The sequence below is a fragment of the Cyanistes caeruleus genome, chromosome 6, assembly GCF_971803275.1.
Source record: "Cyanistes caeruleus chromosome 6, bCyaCae1.hap1.1, whole genome shotgun sequence".
In the NCBI taxonomy this organism is placed as follows: Eukaryota; Metazoa; Chordata; class Aves; order Passeriformes; family Paridae; genus Cyanistes; species Cyanistes caeruleus.
The window spans coordinates 23,945,705-23,960,609 of NC_141706.1; the positions used below are offsets into that span (position 1 = coordinate 23,945,705).

A 14,905-nucleotide genomic window follows, 5' to 3' on the forward strand; every position below is an offset into this window, starting at 1 on the left:
AACACATCCTCTATCTTATTCTCAATATCCTTCCTGAAGGCACCTCAGTTGTGCTGGCTTTTCCAGCTGCTGGACAATGAGCTGGTGATTTCAGAGAAGTGCTGTTTCATCCACATCACAGCTAGATATTCAACTGGGACACCCCCAGTCTCCAGCATCTTGCAGGTACCTGCCATACCTTGTTTCTGTGGGGGTCACATCTCAGTTCTTCAGACACCATGGACAAAGACATCAGGAATGGACCATGCCATACAAATGTCCATGCCAAGGATGGCAGGCTAAAGGAAAGCTGGTGCTTTCATCTTTTATGTGACTGATTAATCAGTATGTCATCAAGTGCCAAATGCAAGTATACAATATGTACCTAAGTATCACAGAACTGTTCACTCCAGGTCATTTTGGAGCACCCAGAATATAAGAACTAGAGAAATCTGGCTCTTTTATGTCCACAGACATCTTCCTTACACACCACAAAAACCTTCAAACTCAACTTTCAAATTTTTACCCCATCTTCTTTGCCAGCATTATACAATTGTTAGGAAGACTGTGCCAAGAGAACACAAAGCAGACAAGAAAATGCATGAACAAAACATTCACAGAAGAGCATTACAGCTAAAGACAAACCAATTATTTGACAAACCATCTTAGCACCTTCAGAGACATGGAAGGACTTCACTAACTAGAACCAAATTATCCAGTGCTAAACTCTCAGCAGCTGAACACCATTTTCCATCAGAAAACCCCTGAGCAGAATGCAGAGGGGGATGTGCTTTGTTAGAAAGGATTTGGATCCCGTTACCTTCTTCTGGCGGTAGAGGATTTTCTCCAGCTCCTGCTCTTTGTTGTGCAGCTCCTTCTGGAGCAAGTTACTCCTGTCATGCCTCAGTGCTTCCTGCAGAGGTAAAGATACACCCAGCACAGTAAGAGTTGTTCCTTGGCCAGACAAGCCACCACCTCTACTTCAGAACAAAGGAAGGTTGCCTTCAAGCCAAGAGAGAAAGAGAGAAGGTACCTGGCAGACCAGCTTCTCCCTTTCTACTTTGATCTGTTGTTCCATTTCTTCATAAAGGCACCTGACTTCTCGATCATGATCTGACTCCTTCCTACAAAACACAGTTGCATGCAGGTCAGGAGAGAAAAAGAGTACAGAAAGGAAAGAGGAGGGTGGAAACAGATTCCTACTAACAGCTCTGTGGAACTGAGTGGGATTTTAACCAGGCTGAATGTTATGGGTGAGCACTGCTGCAAAGCAAATCCATGGGAACAGAACAAGATAGAGTCATTTTATTACAGCAAGAAATATCTTTTTTACTGGTGCATCCTGTAACCCAGTCTCTCCTTGCATCTGAGGCAGGATCCAAGCATCAGCTGGCTCCCAGCAGCAAATGGCCATGATGTTCTCCTTACCTCTTCAATGCTTGTTCCATTGACTCTTTCTCATGATTCACCTCCTTTATGTACGATGAAACACGCAACAGAAACTCTTCAAAATTGGATAAGAGCTCTGGACGCTCCTTTCGTAGGCGAGCCCAGAGCTCCCGAATCTCATGTGGGCTGGAGCAAACATACAAGAGAGAAAGAAAGAAAGAGTTACTGTGTCATCTTGTGGACTGTTATTCCAACTCCAACATGCACTCAGGGCAAACTGCCATTCTCCTGTGATGATCTCTGTTACACCATTAGAGCAGAGAGGGAAATTGGACAGTGACAGAGCATGCATGCAGAGTGGGATCTATTGTGAGGACAAAATAAAAAAAGTCATCTGAAGGAAGACAAGAAAAACAATCCAGGAAGCAAACATGGAATGACTGCTTTTCCAATTTTTCATCGATAACACATTTGGTGTCTACATCAAGACTTGGAGAAATGAATATTCAGTAAATTTGCTGTGTGTTATAAAATCAAACTGTTATAGCATGAAGAGTTTAGCAAACATCACTGGTGGTTTTCTTACACTCAGAATGTACTGGTGGCTGCTACACTCCTCATTTTTTAAAAGGTTTGGAAACCAAGGCACAAAAAAAAAGATGCAAATTTGCTCAAGCGTCATATCAGGATAACAATGAAGGAAGCCCTGGAGAACCAAAGAATTCTCTGAACCTGCAATAACGATTACACTGTTTTAACATTTAATCCATTGCAACTTGAACATAGCACTTATGAACTTCATTCCCAAAGTGTATTGTAAGCCTGCAGACATGACTTCATGTTTCTTTTTAGGGAAGAGCTTTAAAAAAATTTTTTATCATTAAATACTTTTGAAAAATTGCCTTGAAAGATACAGAATAATTACACCTATAGTCAGTATCCAAACAGCTATTTTTCTTTGCCTATATATTTGTCCCCCTTAGTATTCTGTGGGGAAACACACAACCAAAACAAACCAACCAAAAAGCTTTTGATTTCCTCTGTCAGAATTGCATGACAGCCTTCTTTTTCTGTCTCAAGTTTAAAAAGTTATAGCATTTAATCAAATCTTCATATTTGAAATAAAAGAATATATTGAGTCTTGTTATGAAATAAAACCATTTCTTTCTAGAGAAAGCAGTGAAAATATTTCAGATTCCTGCTCTCACCCCAATTAGCTTCTGTTTGATATTACTGCTTTACAACAGCTGGTTTGGCACAAAGATGTGACATGAAGTAGCTACTGAACTCATTGCATAAAACTGCCACTAAGTGGTCAAAATAAAACACAAGATAATTTCACTTTGAGACTTCTGCTTCCCAAAGCAGAGTTATAAACAGTTGAGACTGTGTTCCCAGAACAGTAATATGGCCTTTCACAGTGTCATCCTGTTGTTTGAAGCATAACAGCTTTCCAGAATTTTTTCCAGACAGAAGCTGTTTATCACTAAAACATGCAGGTGCTTTGCATCACAATAAAATAAGGGGAAAAAAGTCTGGTTTGTGACAGATGTGTTTCTGAAAGCAGCAAACTCCACCGCTCTCAGCTTCTGTCTCCAATCCTGTCACCTCCTTTCCTAACCTGGACTGCTCCTGGCAAAATGGCAATGCAGTTGGAGTACAAAGCCTGAAAAGAAGGACAGCCACAGATGCAGTTGGGCACCCCAGGTCCTGCAGGTGTGCATCAGGTAAGAACCAGTTATGCATAACGCCTCATGTTGGAAAGCCTAAAATAAAGCTGGATGACACTGGAGCCAGCAGACTCTACTGGAGCTACATGCAAGGGCATTAATACCAAGTTTCAAGGCTCACAGAAACACCCCTTGGCCCAGTTTAGCCTTTCACACTCTTCAAGATCAGCAGAGCTCCAAGCAGCTCCTTGAATACAGATGCTTCCCAAAGACTCTTAGAACTGATTGTCTGAAAATATGTGAACAGTCACATACCATTTTGGAACAGAGAGCACACTCGTCCTCCTTACCTCATCTAACCCTCACATGCTTCTTTTCATTTGCTGCCTGTGCTGGACTTGTCTGGCACCAGCTGTTCCATTTTACAGCTGTATTACAAACTCAAATTTGGGAAACTGTGAAAAGCACTGAGCTAAAAGTAACTGGTACCTGACGAGAAAACCCAGACCGCAAAGCATTTGCTACCACGCATATGAAAACCCAAGGCAGCAGTACAGAGAGCCCAAGCAGTGCTTCAGAGAACAAGCTGAAGCTCAGTTCATCTCTTTGGTCTTTTCTGGCACTTTGAAGTTTTGGTACTGTGAGATCAAAACAGGGTAGAAGCAACGCCATGTGACTCCCCTACTTACTCTTCAAACAACTGGGCTGCTCCAAGCTGCTCCATCATGGAGCAGAATCGTTTCTCTTCTTCATCATCATCTGCAGGGTCCAAGTCATCTGACCAGCCTGACTCAAAGGTCTCCTCATGTCTGGAGTGATCCGTTCTCCCAGCCCCTTGACACAATTCAATCCCTATTAACTTTCCTGGTGGAAGGTGAAGAGAAGAAGAATAAACAAAGTCAAATCGGATGTCATTGAATAAGCTGCTATTTACATGGCAGCCTGCCAGAGCTCCACGGGAAGCCTCGTGCATGCTGCTGCTGCTGTAGGATACAGCTCCTGGTCAGTGAAGAGCCTCCGTTCTGACGTCCTGAGTGAGGTCAGTGTCCGTTCCCCAGTGCTGGGACTGAACCTGGCTCCCAGCCCAGCCACAGGCTGCCAGGGCTCTGCTCACATCTGCGTGCAGATGAGCCACCACCCACGGCCTCGAGCTGCCAGCACGGAAAGCTGTGCCAGGAGGTCACCGCGCTCCCACGGAGCGGCGCTCCGGGCTCAGCCGCCGCTGGTCCCACACGCTCTCCCCGGGACTGTGCGCCTGGCCCTGAATAGCTCCATGCTGCAGTTCCTCAGCTTAAAAAATAGAGAGGAGGGGCTCATTACCCCTCCCTCCTCATGTGCTACCTCTGCTCTGAGCCAAGCGCTGCGCAACAAGGACTGCCTCTTGCTAGGATTGTGTAGGACAGACTGAATTCCCTCCCTAAGCGCCTCCTCCTGCCCCGTCCCACCTTCAGATGGCTTCCAGCTAGCTGGATTCTGTTTCATGCTGAGACACTAATGCCACAAGAACCTACTGCTATGCAAGGCATGTAACAAATACTGGTGGCTGCGAACAAATCCTTCGCAAAGAAACAAATCAAGCAATCCTATCTAAAACACAGCCCCTCAATCTGTATACAGAGGTCACGCCTTCAGCAGCAGTTACTCTTCCTTTCCAAAACACATCTGCTTGGTTCAAAAGGCAGAAATGACATCCCAACTACAAGACCAGGAGTCAAGGATGTTCACATGAGATGAGAACATGAAGCTACTCTAAGGGGAAAAATATCTATCATTATTATACTTCAAACTTTACCTCTTCTTAACTCCATAAATCCAGAATTTAGCTGCTTCTCTCCCACTCTTAAAATGTGCTGTAAAAAACTTGCAATGTGGAGACCAAGACCCTACTTATCATCAGTTAAAACCTGATGATCAGACAGTTAATTAAGGAGAATGGTTTAGATTAGGCACTTTTGATGTCTGCTTTTGAGAAAGAGTCATTATGTCTCATTATCTCTCTTTTACAGATGGGAAAATTGAGATGGAGATGGGAAAATTGAGGTAGAAAATGATTTGAAGATTGTTTTGATATCCTAGAAGGAGCAAGGAGCCTTCTCAAGAAGCAGACTTTATTGCAGCTTGAACTACTTTCCCTCGATTTGCCCCTGCACACTCGTCAAGAAATACAGCCAGGCCAAACTCCTGAGTTAGGGGCAAAGTCTGAAAAGGATGTCAGTGATGCCAGACACAAAGAATAACCATAAAGAAATGCAGAAATTAAGTGTTTTGCCTAGACTGGAGCAAGTGCCATGGAGCCAGGCTATCAACACAGGGTGGTACCTGACTCAAAAAGAAAACTTGCCTAACTCTGCCAGCAATGGCAGAGAGTCAGATGCTCTCATGCGGTACATCTGAGGCAAATGCTTCTTACAATGAGATTTGAGAATAATCAAGTCACAACACAGAGGGAACTGTGGGTGCCAAGGTACCCAAATAGTGCCCGTTCATCTGCAACACGGTGCTGGACTGGAAAGCCCCCACTCCCAACAGGACTCTTGTTTCTGACAAAAGCAGTGGAACCAGCCAACAAGAGAGGCACAGGGCAGGAACAGGTGTAGTCAGCATGCACTCAGTGGGATAAAACAGTCCCTCAACAGGCTGGCCCAAGACAGTTTACTAGGTTTATTTAGAGGAATTCTTTGTAACTTCTCTTATGGTGGCTGTTTCTGACCACTCAAATTGCAGCATTAGAAGGCTCTCCCTCCCAAGTTGTGAGAAAGCCAGGGGCAAACACAATCTGAGAAATCAGGACAGTAAAATTCAGGAGCCTCTTCTATCACTTCTGAAAACCCTAGACCACACAAGTGTTCACTTGCTTTGACCTGATCCACTTAACACTTCTGTATGTCCAAGGAAGGTGCTGACAGGTGCAGATTTTCTGAGAGCTGACAAGACAGATGAGCACCTGTGCTTTCTGGTCAAGAATTAGCATTCTCCTACTGTTTGGAAAAGACAACAGTAAGAAGGTAACAAAGGCTTATTTGCCACTGTTCTAGCCTACTAACAGGACTCCTACTAATGCCCTTGAACAGCACTGCTACCAGCTGGGGACAGTTGCCAAGAGGCATATTTCTGTGCAGATGAACAACTGATCAGATAGCCAGGCAGAGTTTGCACCATGTACTCTCTCCATCAGGAGATGTTCCGGGGCTGGCTCTGCCAGGTAGGCAGGGAACAGGGAACAGCTGTGGGAGAAAGCAGCACAAAGCCTTGAGGGGAGGATACACACCCACCTTCTCCAATTGTGTCCATGTGAGCATGGGGCATTGTCCTGCACAGTTGCTGCAGCTTCAGCAAAACCACTGCACTTTCTTACCAACAAAAAATATCCTGTCACAGGTGGGCTTTTTCCTTCCTCTGCCTCCTCCTGCAGTCCTTACCTAGACCCATGCTGAACTCCACAGGTGTCAGGTATCCTTTATTATTCTGTTCCAAGCTATCAAAAACAGTCTCCAGCTGCTCAGGGGTTAGGGGGAGTTCACTCTGCAGCCGCTGCAAAGACAAAAGAATGAACAAACTTGAGGCACAGCTCAAGCCTTCCTTGTGACTGTCCCTGCCTTGCTCAGCTCTGCCCCACAGCAATGTCCCCTTTCAGCACTGCATCCTGCCCAGGGTGCAACAGTCTGCCAGTAGAGCTGAGTGATGATACAAACACCAGCCTGGAGTCATTGATTTTTTCCATTAATGGATCATTCTACCAGGACTTCAGAGAGGGAATTTCAGGTTATTTTCTTTGGAGAAAGCTCAACCCATTTCCAAACCACTGTGTCTAGCTCACTGCCTCCCTCCGTTCCTGCTCAGAGGTGGCACTGCCAGCTCCTGTGACCACTGCTGCTCCCGGGAGAGGCTCTGGGCACACCAGATACCAGCTCCATGTCTTTGGCCAGGGAGAGAGGTCAGACTTGAGGGTATCTGGATTCAGCTCCAAGCTCTTGCAGAACCTGAAGGAAATGTTCAGTTCATAACAGCAAGTTAGGTTTCCTCTGTCACCTTCTGCCTGCTGGGACCATACCCACAACATGGACAAGAAGCAAAACAATTCCCCTTCATAACACACATGCAGAGCACCTAATGTGGAGGGGCACCCAAAGAAACAACCAAGAAGAGTGTAAACTAAAACCTCATAGCTGTCCATTAACCATGCAGCTTTAGATAAAAACTTAATAAAAATTTATTAAAGTAACTACAAAAATTAGACATCACACAACCCAAAGAAAAATGAGTCAATATTTAAAGTGGCATGAACCTGTCAAGTGTTATTTATAGATGTGGGGAGAGATGGGGCAGGAGAAAAACAATCCACATGTCACCTTCCTGATGAACCTTTAAAACAAAACTCACTAAGAACTACAGGGATTTTGTTAACAAGTACTTTTTTAACAGAAAGCAGCAAAATGTAGAGCAAATACAGCAAATATAGTTCAGGTCTAAGATGAGCTTTTAGATTAGGCTTTAACTAGGATTGTATAACTTTTTTGTCTCAACTGTTTTTTTGAGAGATTGATGTATTGTTCATCATGTAGGTTTTGGGGGGGCTTGGTTTTTTGGGGTTTTTTTAATTAAAGCAAAATATTTTTTTTTCTTCCAGATTTCCTATCTACTGCATGCTTGATATTTGTAAGAAAAGTCATGATTTGTTTTATTTTATGCATTCCTTCAAAATTTTGAATTACAATTCCACTTGTCTCAGGAATTCCCTGGAGGTGCAAGGCACTCCTGGAAGTTTTAGTTCCTAGCAGCTGTGTCAGAGTTTGGTTCTTAGAAATATGTGTAAGACAGAGGCCACATGCACACCCACACTTGCCAAGAGTGAAGGCATGCCACACTGTCTCCTATTTTCCCACCCATAACTTTACAGATCCGCCCAGGACAGAGGAAGAATTTTTTTCCCTCACCTGCATGTCCACCTTGGTGATAAAACCCTTCTTATCCTTGTCACACAGCTGGAAGAGCTCCCTTGCTTTCTCAAGCATCTCCACCTGCACATCTTCCAGTCTGCTCATTTGGCTGGGAGGAGAAACACGATGAGCCACCCCGTTCTCCTCACCCCCTTCCTCTTTTCCTTCCCAGCGGATGTATCCCAAGAGCACTCCACTCTGGTTCTCCATCTTCTCAAAGTCTTTTTCCCCAGGGCAGGGCCAAAGAAGAGCTGTGGGGCAGGAAACAGAGAAAACTCAGTCAAATATGACCCTCTGCTTCTAACCCACACGTGATATAGTTAAATGCCTCGAGGGTTGAAAGAACAACATTCAGCACCAGATCTGGACAAAATAACCTTTGAAGTCCCCTCCAACCCAAAATATTCCATGGTTCTATGAACCTAGCAGAGCAGGGGAAGGAGCTTGTGTCAGGGACACACCACACTGAGGCACACACCTTATGTAGGAAAACCCTGAACACAACATGGGTGTAGCTAAGCCTTCCACACATCTGTAACCCTCCACACAGCAGGGAGGCTCTGCTGTCATCTCTCCTCCTCTGCCTCAGACACGCAGTGCAGTCTGAGTTCTTTGCTGGTGAAAGCCAGGTGCCAAGGGAAAGTGGAGACAAGAGGGTGGGAAGGGAACATTTAAAGCATACAGGTAAATCTGCATGGGAGCACAGCAATAGTCCCACATCAGCTAAAACGGGGCTCCAACACTGTGAGCTGCTCCTCTCTGGTCTTGGTTCCTCTGGCAATAATAGGTACTTTTCCTTCTCTTGTTGCTTTTCTGCACCATGCCTTTGAGCACCAAACCTGTATTAAAACTGCAAAATCCCACAGCAGGATGAGAGCAGATAGGAGGATGATCTGTGCAAGTGATAGAAGAAAGAGAAGAAGAAATGTCACGCCCAGCCCTCTCCCAGACAGGTCCTCTGTCTGGCCTTCTACCTCTGACATTTTCTTGTTAACACTTTCCAAATAGTAGCTCCATTTTTATTTTTTTTATTATGCTGTTACAGTACAAAGAAAGGTCAGACAATTCTTACAGTGGGAAAAATTTAATAAGCTGGGCACTCCTGACCACTTTTCTTCAAGCCTCTGTTTTGAGAACTCATGAGCTGCCAAACAGAATTTTAATCTGAAACCCTCACCTTTATAGGAAGGAAACCACAAAACTATGGAGACATTTCAGAGGCCAAAGAAAATATTTCCCATCACTTACAAGTACCTAAAGCAAAAAGGATTGGAAGCACCCATTTAAGCTTAGCACTGTGACTGTAAAAATGCCTACAATGCATCCCTACACCAAGCCACCTTCTTGACTTACTGATCTCATGGAGTCAGACACCTTCTCCAGACAGCTCCTCTTCAGCAATGCCACCACATTCTTGAAACCTTGTTGCACAGATTGCTTTAGATTTCTCTGTCTGCAGTCCTGTTTTCTGCATTGCAGAGCAGAAAAGAGCTGTGCAAGCAAGCTGAGAGCAGATTTAAACAGTGCTGGACAAAGAGGGCTTGAGGGTTGGGTTGCTTGGGTTTTTTTAACCTCCAAGAAATTAAAAGCCATGTACAGATGCCACGATAACAAACAAACTAATTCTGTTTGCACTCTTGGTACAATGGGAGGATAAAGAGCTTGATGGCCAGGAAGAATGTCACATGCGAGAACGATATGAAGCTGACACAAAAGGAGAAGGCAATTATGCCCCACGCTCTTTGACTCTGTTTGTTACTGCTGGTCTGTGAGCCAGCGGGTGGTTCTGCTTCACAGAACAAGCAGAACGCTTCATTCCCCCTTTTAAATCAGTGTTTTTCCAGAGCACCTCTGTTTCAAATAAATATCTGTTCAAGTGACACTAAACTCTGCAGAAGGCTACCTATAAATGGGTACTATTATATGTTTCTAGTCAAGTAAACATCCCTGGCAAGCAATGGACACAGAGTTGGACCCAAGCTTTGGGAAACACAGCAGAGGAAAGAAAGGAAGAAAGCATAAAAAATAAGAAGGCAGACCATGTTTTTCCTCTATTTCTCTTTCTCAAACAAACCCTCCTACCAAGCATATTTTGTGTTACGGAGACAACACAGGAAAATTTGGAGACTCTAGTTAGATTCCATGCATTAGCTGGACAGTCAGTTTGCTTCTGATAGCAAGACTGTGTGTGAAAGTAGTAAAGAAGTCAGAAGGAACACCAGCTGAATTTTCATATTCAAGTAAAAGTGGCAAAGCTGGCCTTGAAAGAAAAACAAGAGACCCAAATATCTCATGCTTCCTAGATTTTACAGGTGATTATAGTGAGGAATAATATTGATGAATGATAATTATTGGCTTCTACATGCCACCTTCCTGAAGGGTTTTTCCAGTCCCATTCCTTCTGCAAAGATACAGCCTCAGTACAAGCATCACCCTGTACCAGACAGAAGCATGGGTGGAAAGCAAATGGGATTTCAAAGTGAGAGCTATGACAGGATTGCAGAAAATAGCCAGAATAAGCAAAGGCACAAGTAAGCAATGTTTTCTAAAACATCCCTCTAGCTGTCTAAGACATACTGAGTACCCCAGAAGTAAAGATGACCTTACTTTCTTATTATCAGCTTCATCAGTTCTAGAGCAGCCCACGCAGTTGACATCTCCCCAGCTTTGCTGCAGCAAACAAAAGGTGATGCAAGGAGGATGTTCTGTTCTCTCTCAGAGACATTTTTTGAAGTTGAAATCCAACCCATTACATCCCTACCTCTAGCATTTCCTCATTTTTTCAAAAGCCCAGCTGCACTGTGGCTCACAAACACTGTCTGAGTTAAAAGCCTCTTAATTAGTAGAGCTGGGAGCCTGACATGGACAAAAGTCTGAAAGGATTTCACTCGTGTAAAAGACCAAGCCCATTAATTCAATGTTCAGAGCAGGAAGTCTCTTGTCCAAGCTGCTTCAAGTGGCTTCAAGCCAGATGTGGCTTTTTCAATGGTGAGACAGCACTTGTAGAGGAACAAAGCAGCAAATAAGAGAGAGCCCCAGAAAGCAAAATACATTGCAGCTCTGATGGACCTCTCTCCCAGAAGCCCGTGATTGAGAAATTCTTCCTCTCTGTCCCTGTTTGTAAGGGCACTGCGTGGTGCAGGTGGGGCACAAAGCAGATCTCAGCCTAACAAGTGCTGTCATACCTTCCCTAGTTACAGATCATCACTGCAAGGGACTGGGGCAGCAGCTTCATCAGCACGATGCACATCACAGAAGGACCACTCTGAAAGAGGCTAAGGTCTTTGGAGTACCAGAACTGTGGACCAGTCCCCAAAAGCGAGGCAAGCAGAGCTGGCTTAAGTGCAGAAAGATCAGCTTGGAAAGAACCATGCTTCCCCAATGCAAGGGGCAAAGGCCGAGAAGATATGTACAGGCAGCTAATGCTTTTGGTCAGACAAACCTGCCAGGCTCTGCCAGAGGGATGAAGTCAAGCCACCTCCAGTGACAAAGCCAGTGATCGTTACCAAAACTTCTTGTCAGAATTACTTTTTCCCCAGTCCCTTCTGGCAGGAAAAGGTCAACACCAGTAAGAATCAATTTCCACATCTAACCTGGAGTCAGGACAACGTCTGCATCTTGAGCTGTTGATTTCCATCACAAAAAGGTGCACAATGGGTCACAGCAGAGTTTGTCTAGCCCAGCATTCTGCCCTCAACAGTGGCTGTGAGTGGCTGGTGAAGGAAGAGTTACAGCAGGATAAACAAGGAGAAGACTTCCCTGAAGACATCTGCCAGCTAATAGCCACTGCCAGCCTGGCGCAATTCCTTCCTTATCTTCCAAGACACTTGTCCAGCCTCCCTTTGAAACTGTATGAAAACATTCACTGTTCCCATGAACACGCTGACAGAAACGGGGCTCCAGCTGTAGCCAGTGGGTGCTGACAAAGCTTTATGGGACTGTTTTTGGGGTACATGGTTTGATCAGCATCAATTCCACAAGAGATGGAGTCCCAGCTTCCGTTCAAACGAGTTCTCAGCCACCTCCACCTCTGCAAACTGTACTGGAGACCAAAACTTCCTTTCCCAGAGCCTGGGAGATCTAATGGGAGGATGGAAGTGCCAGGGATCTAGAGGGCTCCAACACAACATGCACAAATCACCCTGGTGTGTAATATTTGACTTCAGCCCTGTCTTCCCCCATGGGTTTGGCTGCCTGTGCTCAAGGTCAGCTAATGATACTGTACAGTCCAGGTTTGGGCAGTGTCCAGCACCTGACAAACCTGATACAGAGCTATGGATTACACCAGGTAACTCCTGCCATACTATGTGCTGGGGCTTAGCAAGCAAAAATTCACCTGCTCCTGCAAGACAACTTTCCCAGAGCCTGGAAAGCAAACACAGGTCGTCTCAGACACAGCACAGAACAGGAAGTTGCCTGCCATAAAGACAGTTAGCACCAGCACTCATATTTCTACACTGAGGAAACTGAGACCAGTCTTACATGACTATTTTAACTACTTAAGGCATAAACTGTGGTTTGTCCTTTGCAAAGCTGTGGCAGAAAGTCAGCTGGCTCCCACAGGCTTGGCATTCTTTAGGAAAATCATAAGACTTGAATTTTAATCCTGACTCAGCTGGCCATATGGCCATGGATAAGTCACGTCACCTGCCTATGCCTAGAGATTGTCAGCTCCTCCAGTCTGGTTCCTGGTGCTTGTGACAGCTGGCACTGTTAGACTCAATATCTGAAGAATGATAATTACATGTGAAACTCAAGCATCCAAATAGCTTCAAAGCCTCAAAGCTGAAGAATGAAAAACTTGAAAACAGAAACTGCAAATTTCAACAAACAGAAAGAACAGACACAAGCTGCTTTTCCTGGAAAATGGGGATACTACTTTCAAGGTAGCCACTACAGGGTCATAATTTCCAATTTATTGCCTCAAAAAGCTTCTCCCCTTGTAGCTGTAAAGCAGTGCTAAAGAGGTACAGGAAAGTCATGGATAAAATGCTGTCAACAGCCAAGCCCTTATCTAGGTGACCCTGACCACCATGTGCACATGACAACTTAGGGGTGTTGGTTTTTTTTTTTCCACAGCCCTATGACAAGGAGGAAAGGAAAGTGAGGAGTGCAGCCAAATTTCCACAGCTGGTCCTTAGATGACCCTAGTCACTGCAGGGCATTGTGCATGCACTGAATACGCTGCATTCCTAGCAGTCCTCCCCAGTGCAGGACAATGGATCAACAGTTAATGAAGGAGGGAAAAACTAAGCACAACTGGCTGAGTGACTTACCCAGGACTACAGAACAAGGCCAGTGTTTGGGTCCTGTAGAGGGAACCTATAAGGGAAAGCTTTCCTACATCACTAAATTTTTGGTGACAGAGTGGTAGAAGGGAAAATTAAAGAAGACTCGTTCTAGGGGTACCACAGACTGAAGTGCTCAGATACTTGCTGGGAGGTTTCCCAAAAGACATCCTCCTGTATCTCTGCCTAAGACAATATTATTAGAAACAACAAAACCACCCCCATACTAAAGCTAAATATTTAAGCCAGTTATTTAAACAAATCAGAAGAATACACACCCTTTCCTTTCTACTCCTGATGCAGAAAAATAAGTCTTACAATTTCAAAGGAAGGAATTCACCATGTGTTTAGGCACACAGGGGTCACACTCCTGGTGCATACGCTGGACGAGACAGGTTTGATCCCATACGTGAGAAGCTATTACACCAAGAGGAGATGAAGGGCTGGGTAAGGGGTCACTGCTGCAGAAGGCTGTTGCTCCAGCACATTACAAATGCATAACAAAAGCAGGCCAAGATGCAGTAGGTACAAAGCATTTGTTGCTTGGTCATGGAATGGAAGCAACACTCAGGAGCAGGTGAACAACAGCTAAGTTTTACAAGAAACGGACAATAAAAACTTCACAGGTCCTTATACCATCTTATATCAAACATATGCCACTTGCTCTGTTTGTTCTACCTACCTGTTGGTCCCAAGGTTTTGAAAGCTAGCAATTGCTATAAAATGTGCTCATTGCAGGTCACAGTCACATCTACACATTCCAGATTTTATAGCACAGTGAGATTCAGTGATCAAATATAGGTATTTACAATTACTGTCCTAGTTGCAGGCAAAAAGCACCTATTCAGTGACAAAAATCACAGCCATACAAAACTGACCAGGTGAAGGCAGAGCAGATCTTGCCAGGGAAAGACACTGACCTCTGTGACAAACTTCCACAGCTGCTAAATTTCCAAAAGCTGCTCAAAGGAACTGGGTACTCACTTGATGAAAATTATTTTAAAAGGCTCTGCCAAGGCTCAGCCTAAAGAGGTTGGGAGAAAAGCAAAAAGAAAGTAGTTATTTCTCTAGTCTACTTTGTTCAAAATTAATTTTTCTCTTTCCTTTCTCTAGGAAATTTGTTTCCGTTGTTTGGAATTTGTTTGGGTGGTTGTTGGGCTCTCCCTTCCCAAAGGGAATGGCAGGAAAAGAAATACACTGAAAAATGAGGAAAACATAAATTGTTTTGCCAAAGTTTTTTCTTTAAAAAAAAACCTAAGAAACCCATACACACCCTGGGCAGAAAGCCTGGAATCAGGTATTCATATCTAGAGCTACACTTTACTCTCTCTCTCTTTTAATTGCCTGCACTCGACTGTATCTGTTTAAGGAAACAGGAACAGATCCAGGAACCTTTGTGTTGTTTATTCAGCAGGGGATTAGCCCAGCCTGATAGCCCAGAGCTAACCTGTGCTGCCATATCTTGGATGACTTCACCATGGGATATGCCAGTTAGGACACCAAGGTACATCCCAGAAACACTGATGGGTTCAAGAGCCTTCATCATTCTGAAGAGCAACTTAAAAAGGTGCTCTGCTGCAATTCACTAGTTCCCTCACCAAAGCTCATTAAAGAGGAATTTACCATCATGATCTTCTTGATC

The 14,905-nt window shown here is 44.4% G+C and overlaps 1 protein-coding gene across 13 annotated transcripts in view; it reads right to left on the minus strand.

The window, feature by feature from the left end:
- The window catches only part of CRACR2B (calcium release activated channel regulator 2B), a 46,814-nt gene that overhangs the window by 18,760 nt on the left and 13,149 nt on the right, over positions 1 to 14,905 (minus strand). For 10 of the 13 annotated variants that reach the window (XR_015288706.1, XR_015288705.1, XR_015288703.1 and 7 more), the window contains exons 2-7: positions 7,973 to 8,226; positions 6,458 to 6,569; positions 3,728 to 3,902; positions 1,408 to 1,554; positions 1,013 to 1,103; positions 800 to 892 (exon numbers count right to left, since the gene is read on the minus strand). Coding sequence is in view for 8 of the 13 variants with exons in the window: in XM_086895691.1 (XP_086751817.1) it covers positions 800 to 892; positions 1,013 to 1,103; positions 1,408 to 1,554; positions 3,728 to 3,902; positions 6,458 to 6,569; positions 7,973 to 8,226 (872 nt within the window). In the remaining 5 variants the exon portion in view is untranslated. Of the gene's footprint in view, positions 1 to 799; positions 893 to 1,012; positions 1,104 to 1,407; positions 1,555 to 3,727; positions 3,903 to 6,457; positions 6,570 to 7,972; positions 8,227 to 9,328; positions 9,444 to 14,183; positions 14,288 to 14,905 lie in introns of those variants that run through there. The other 3 variants (XM_023928899.2, XM_086895696.1, XM_086895695.1) reach the window with 3 other exon arrangements.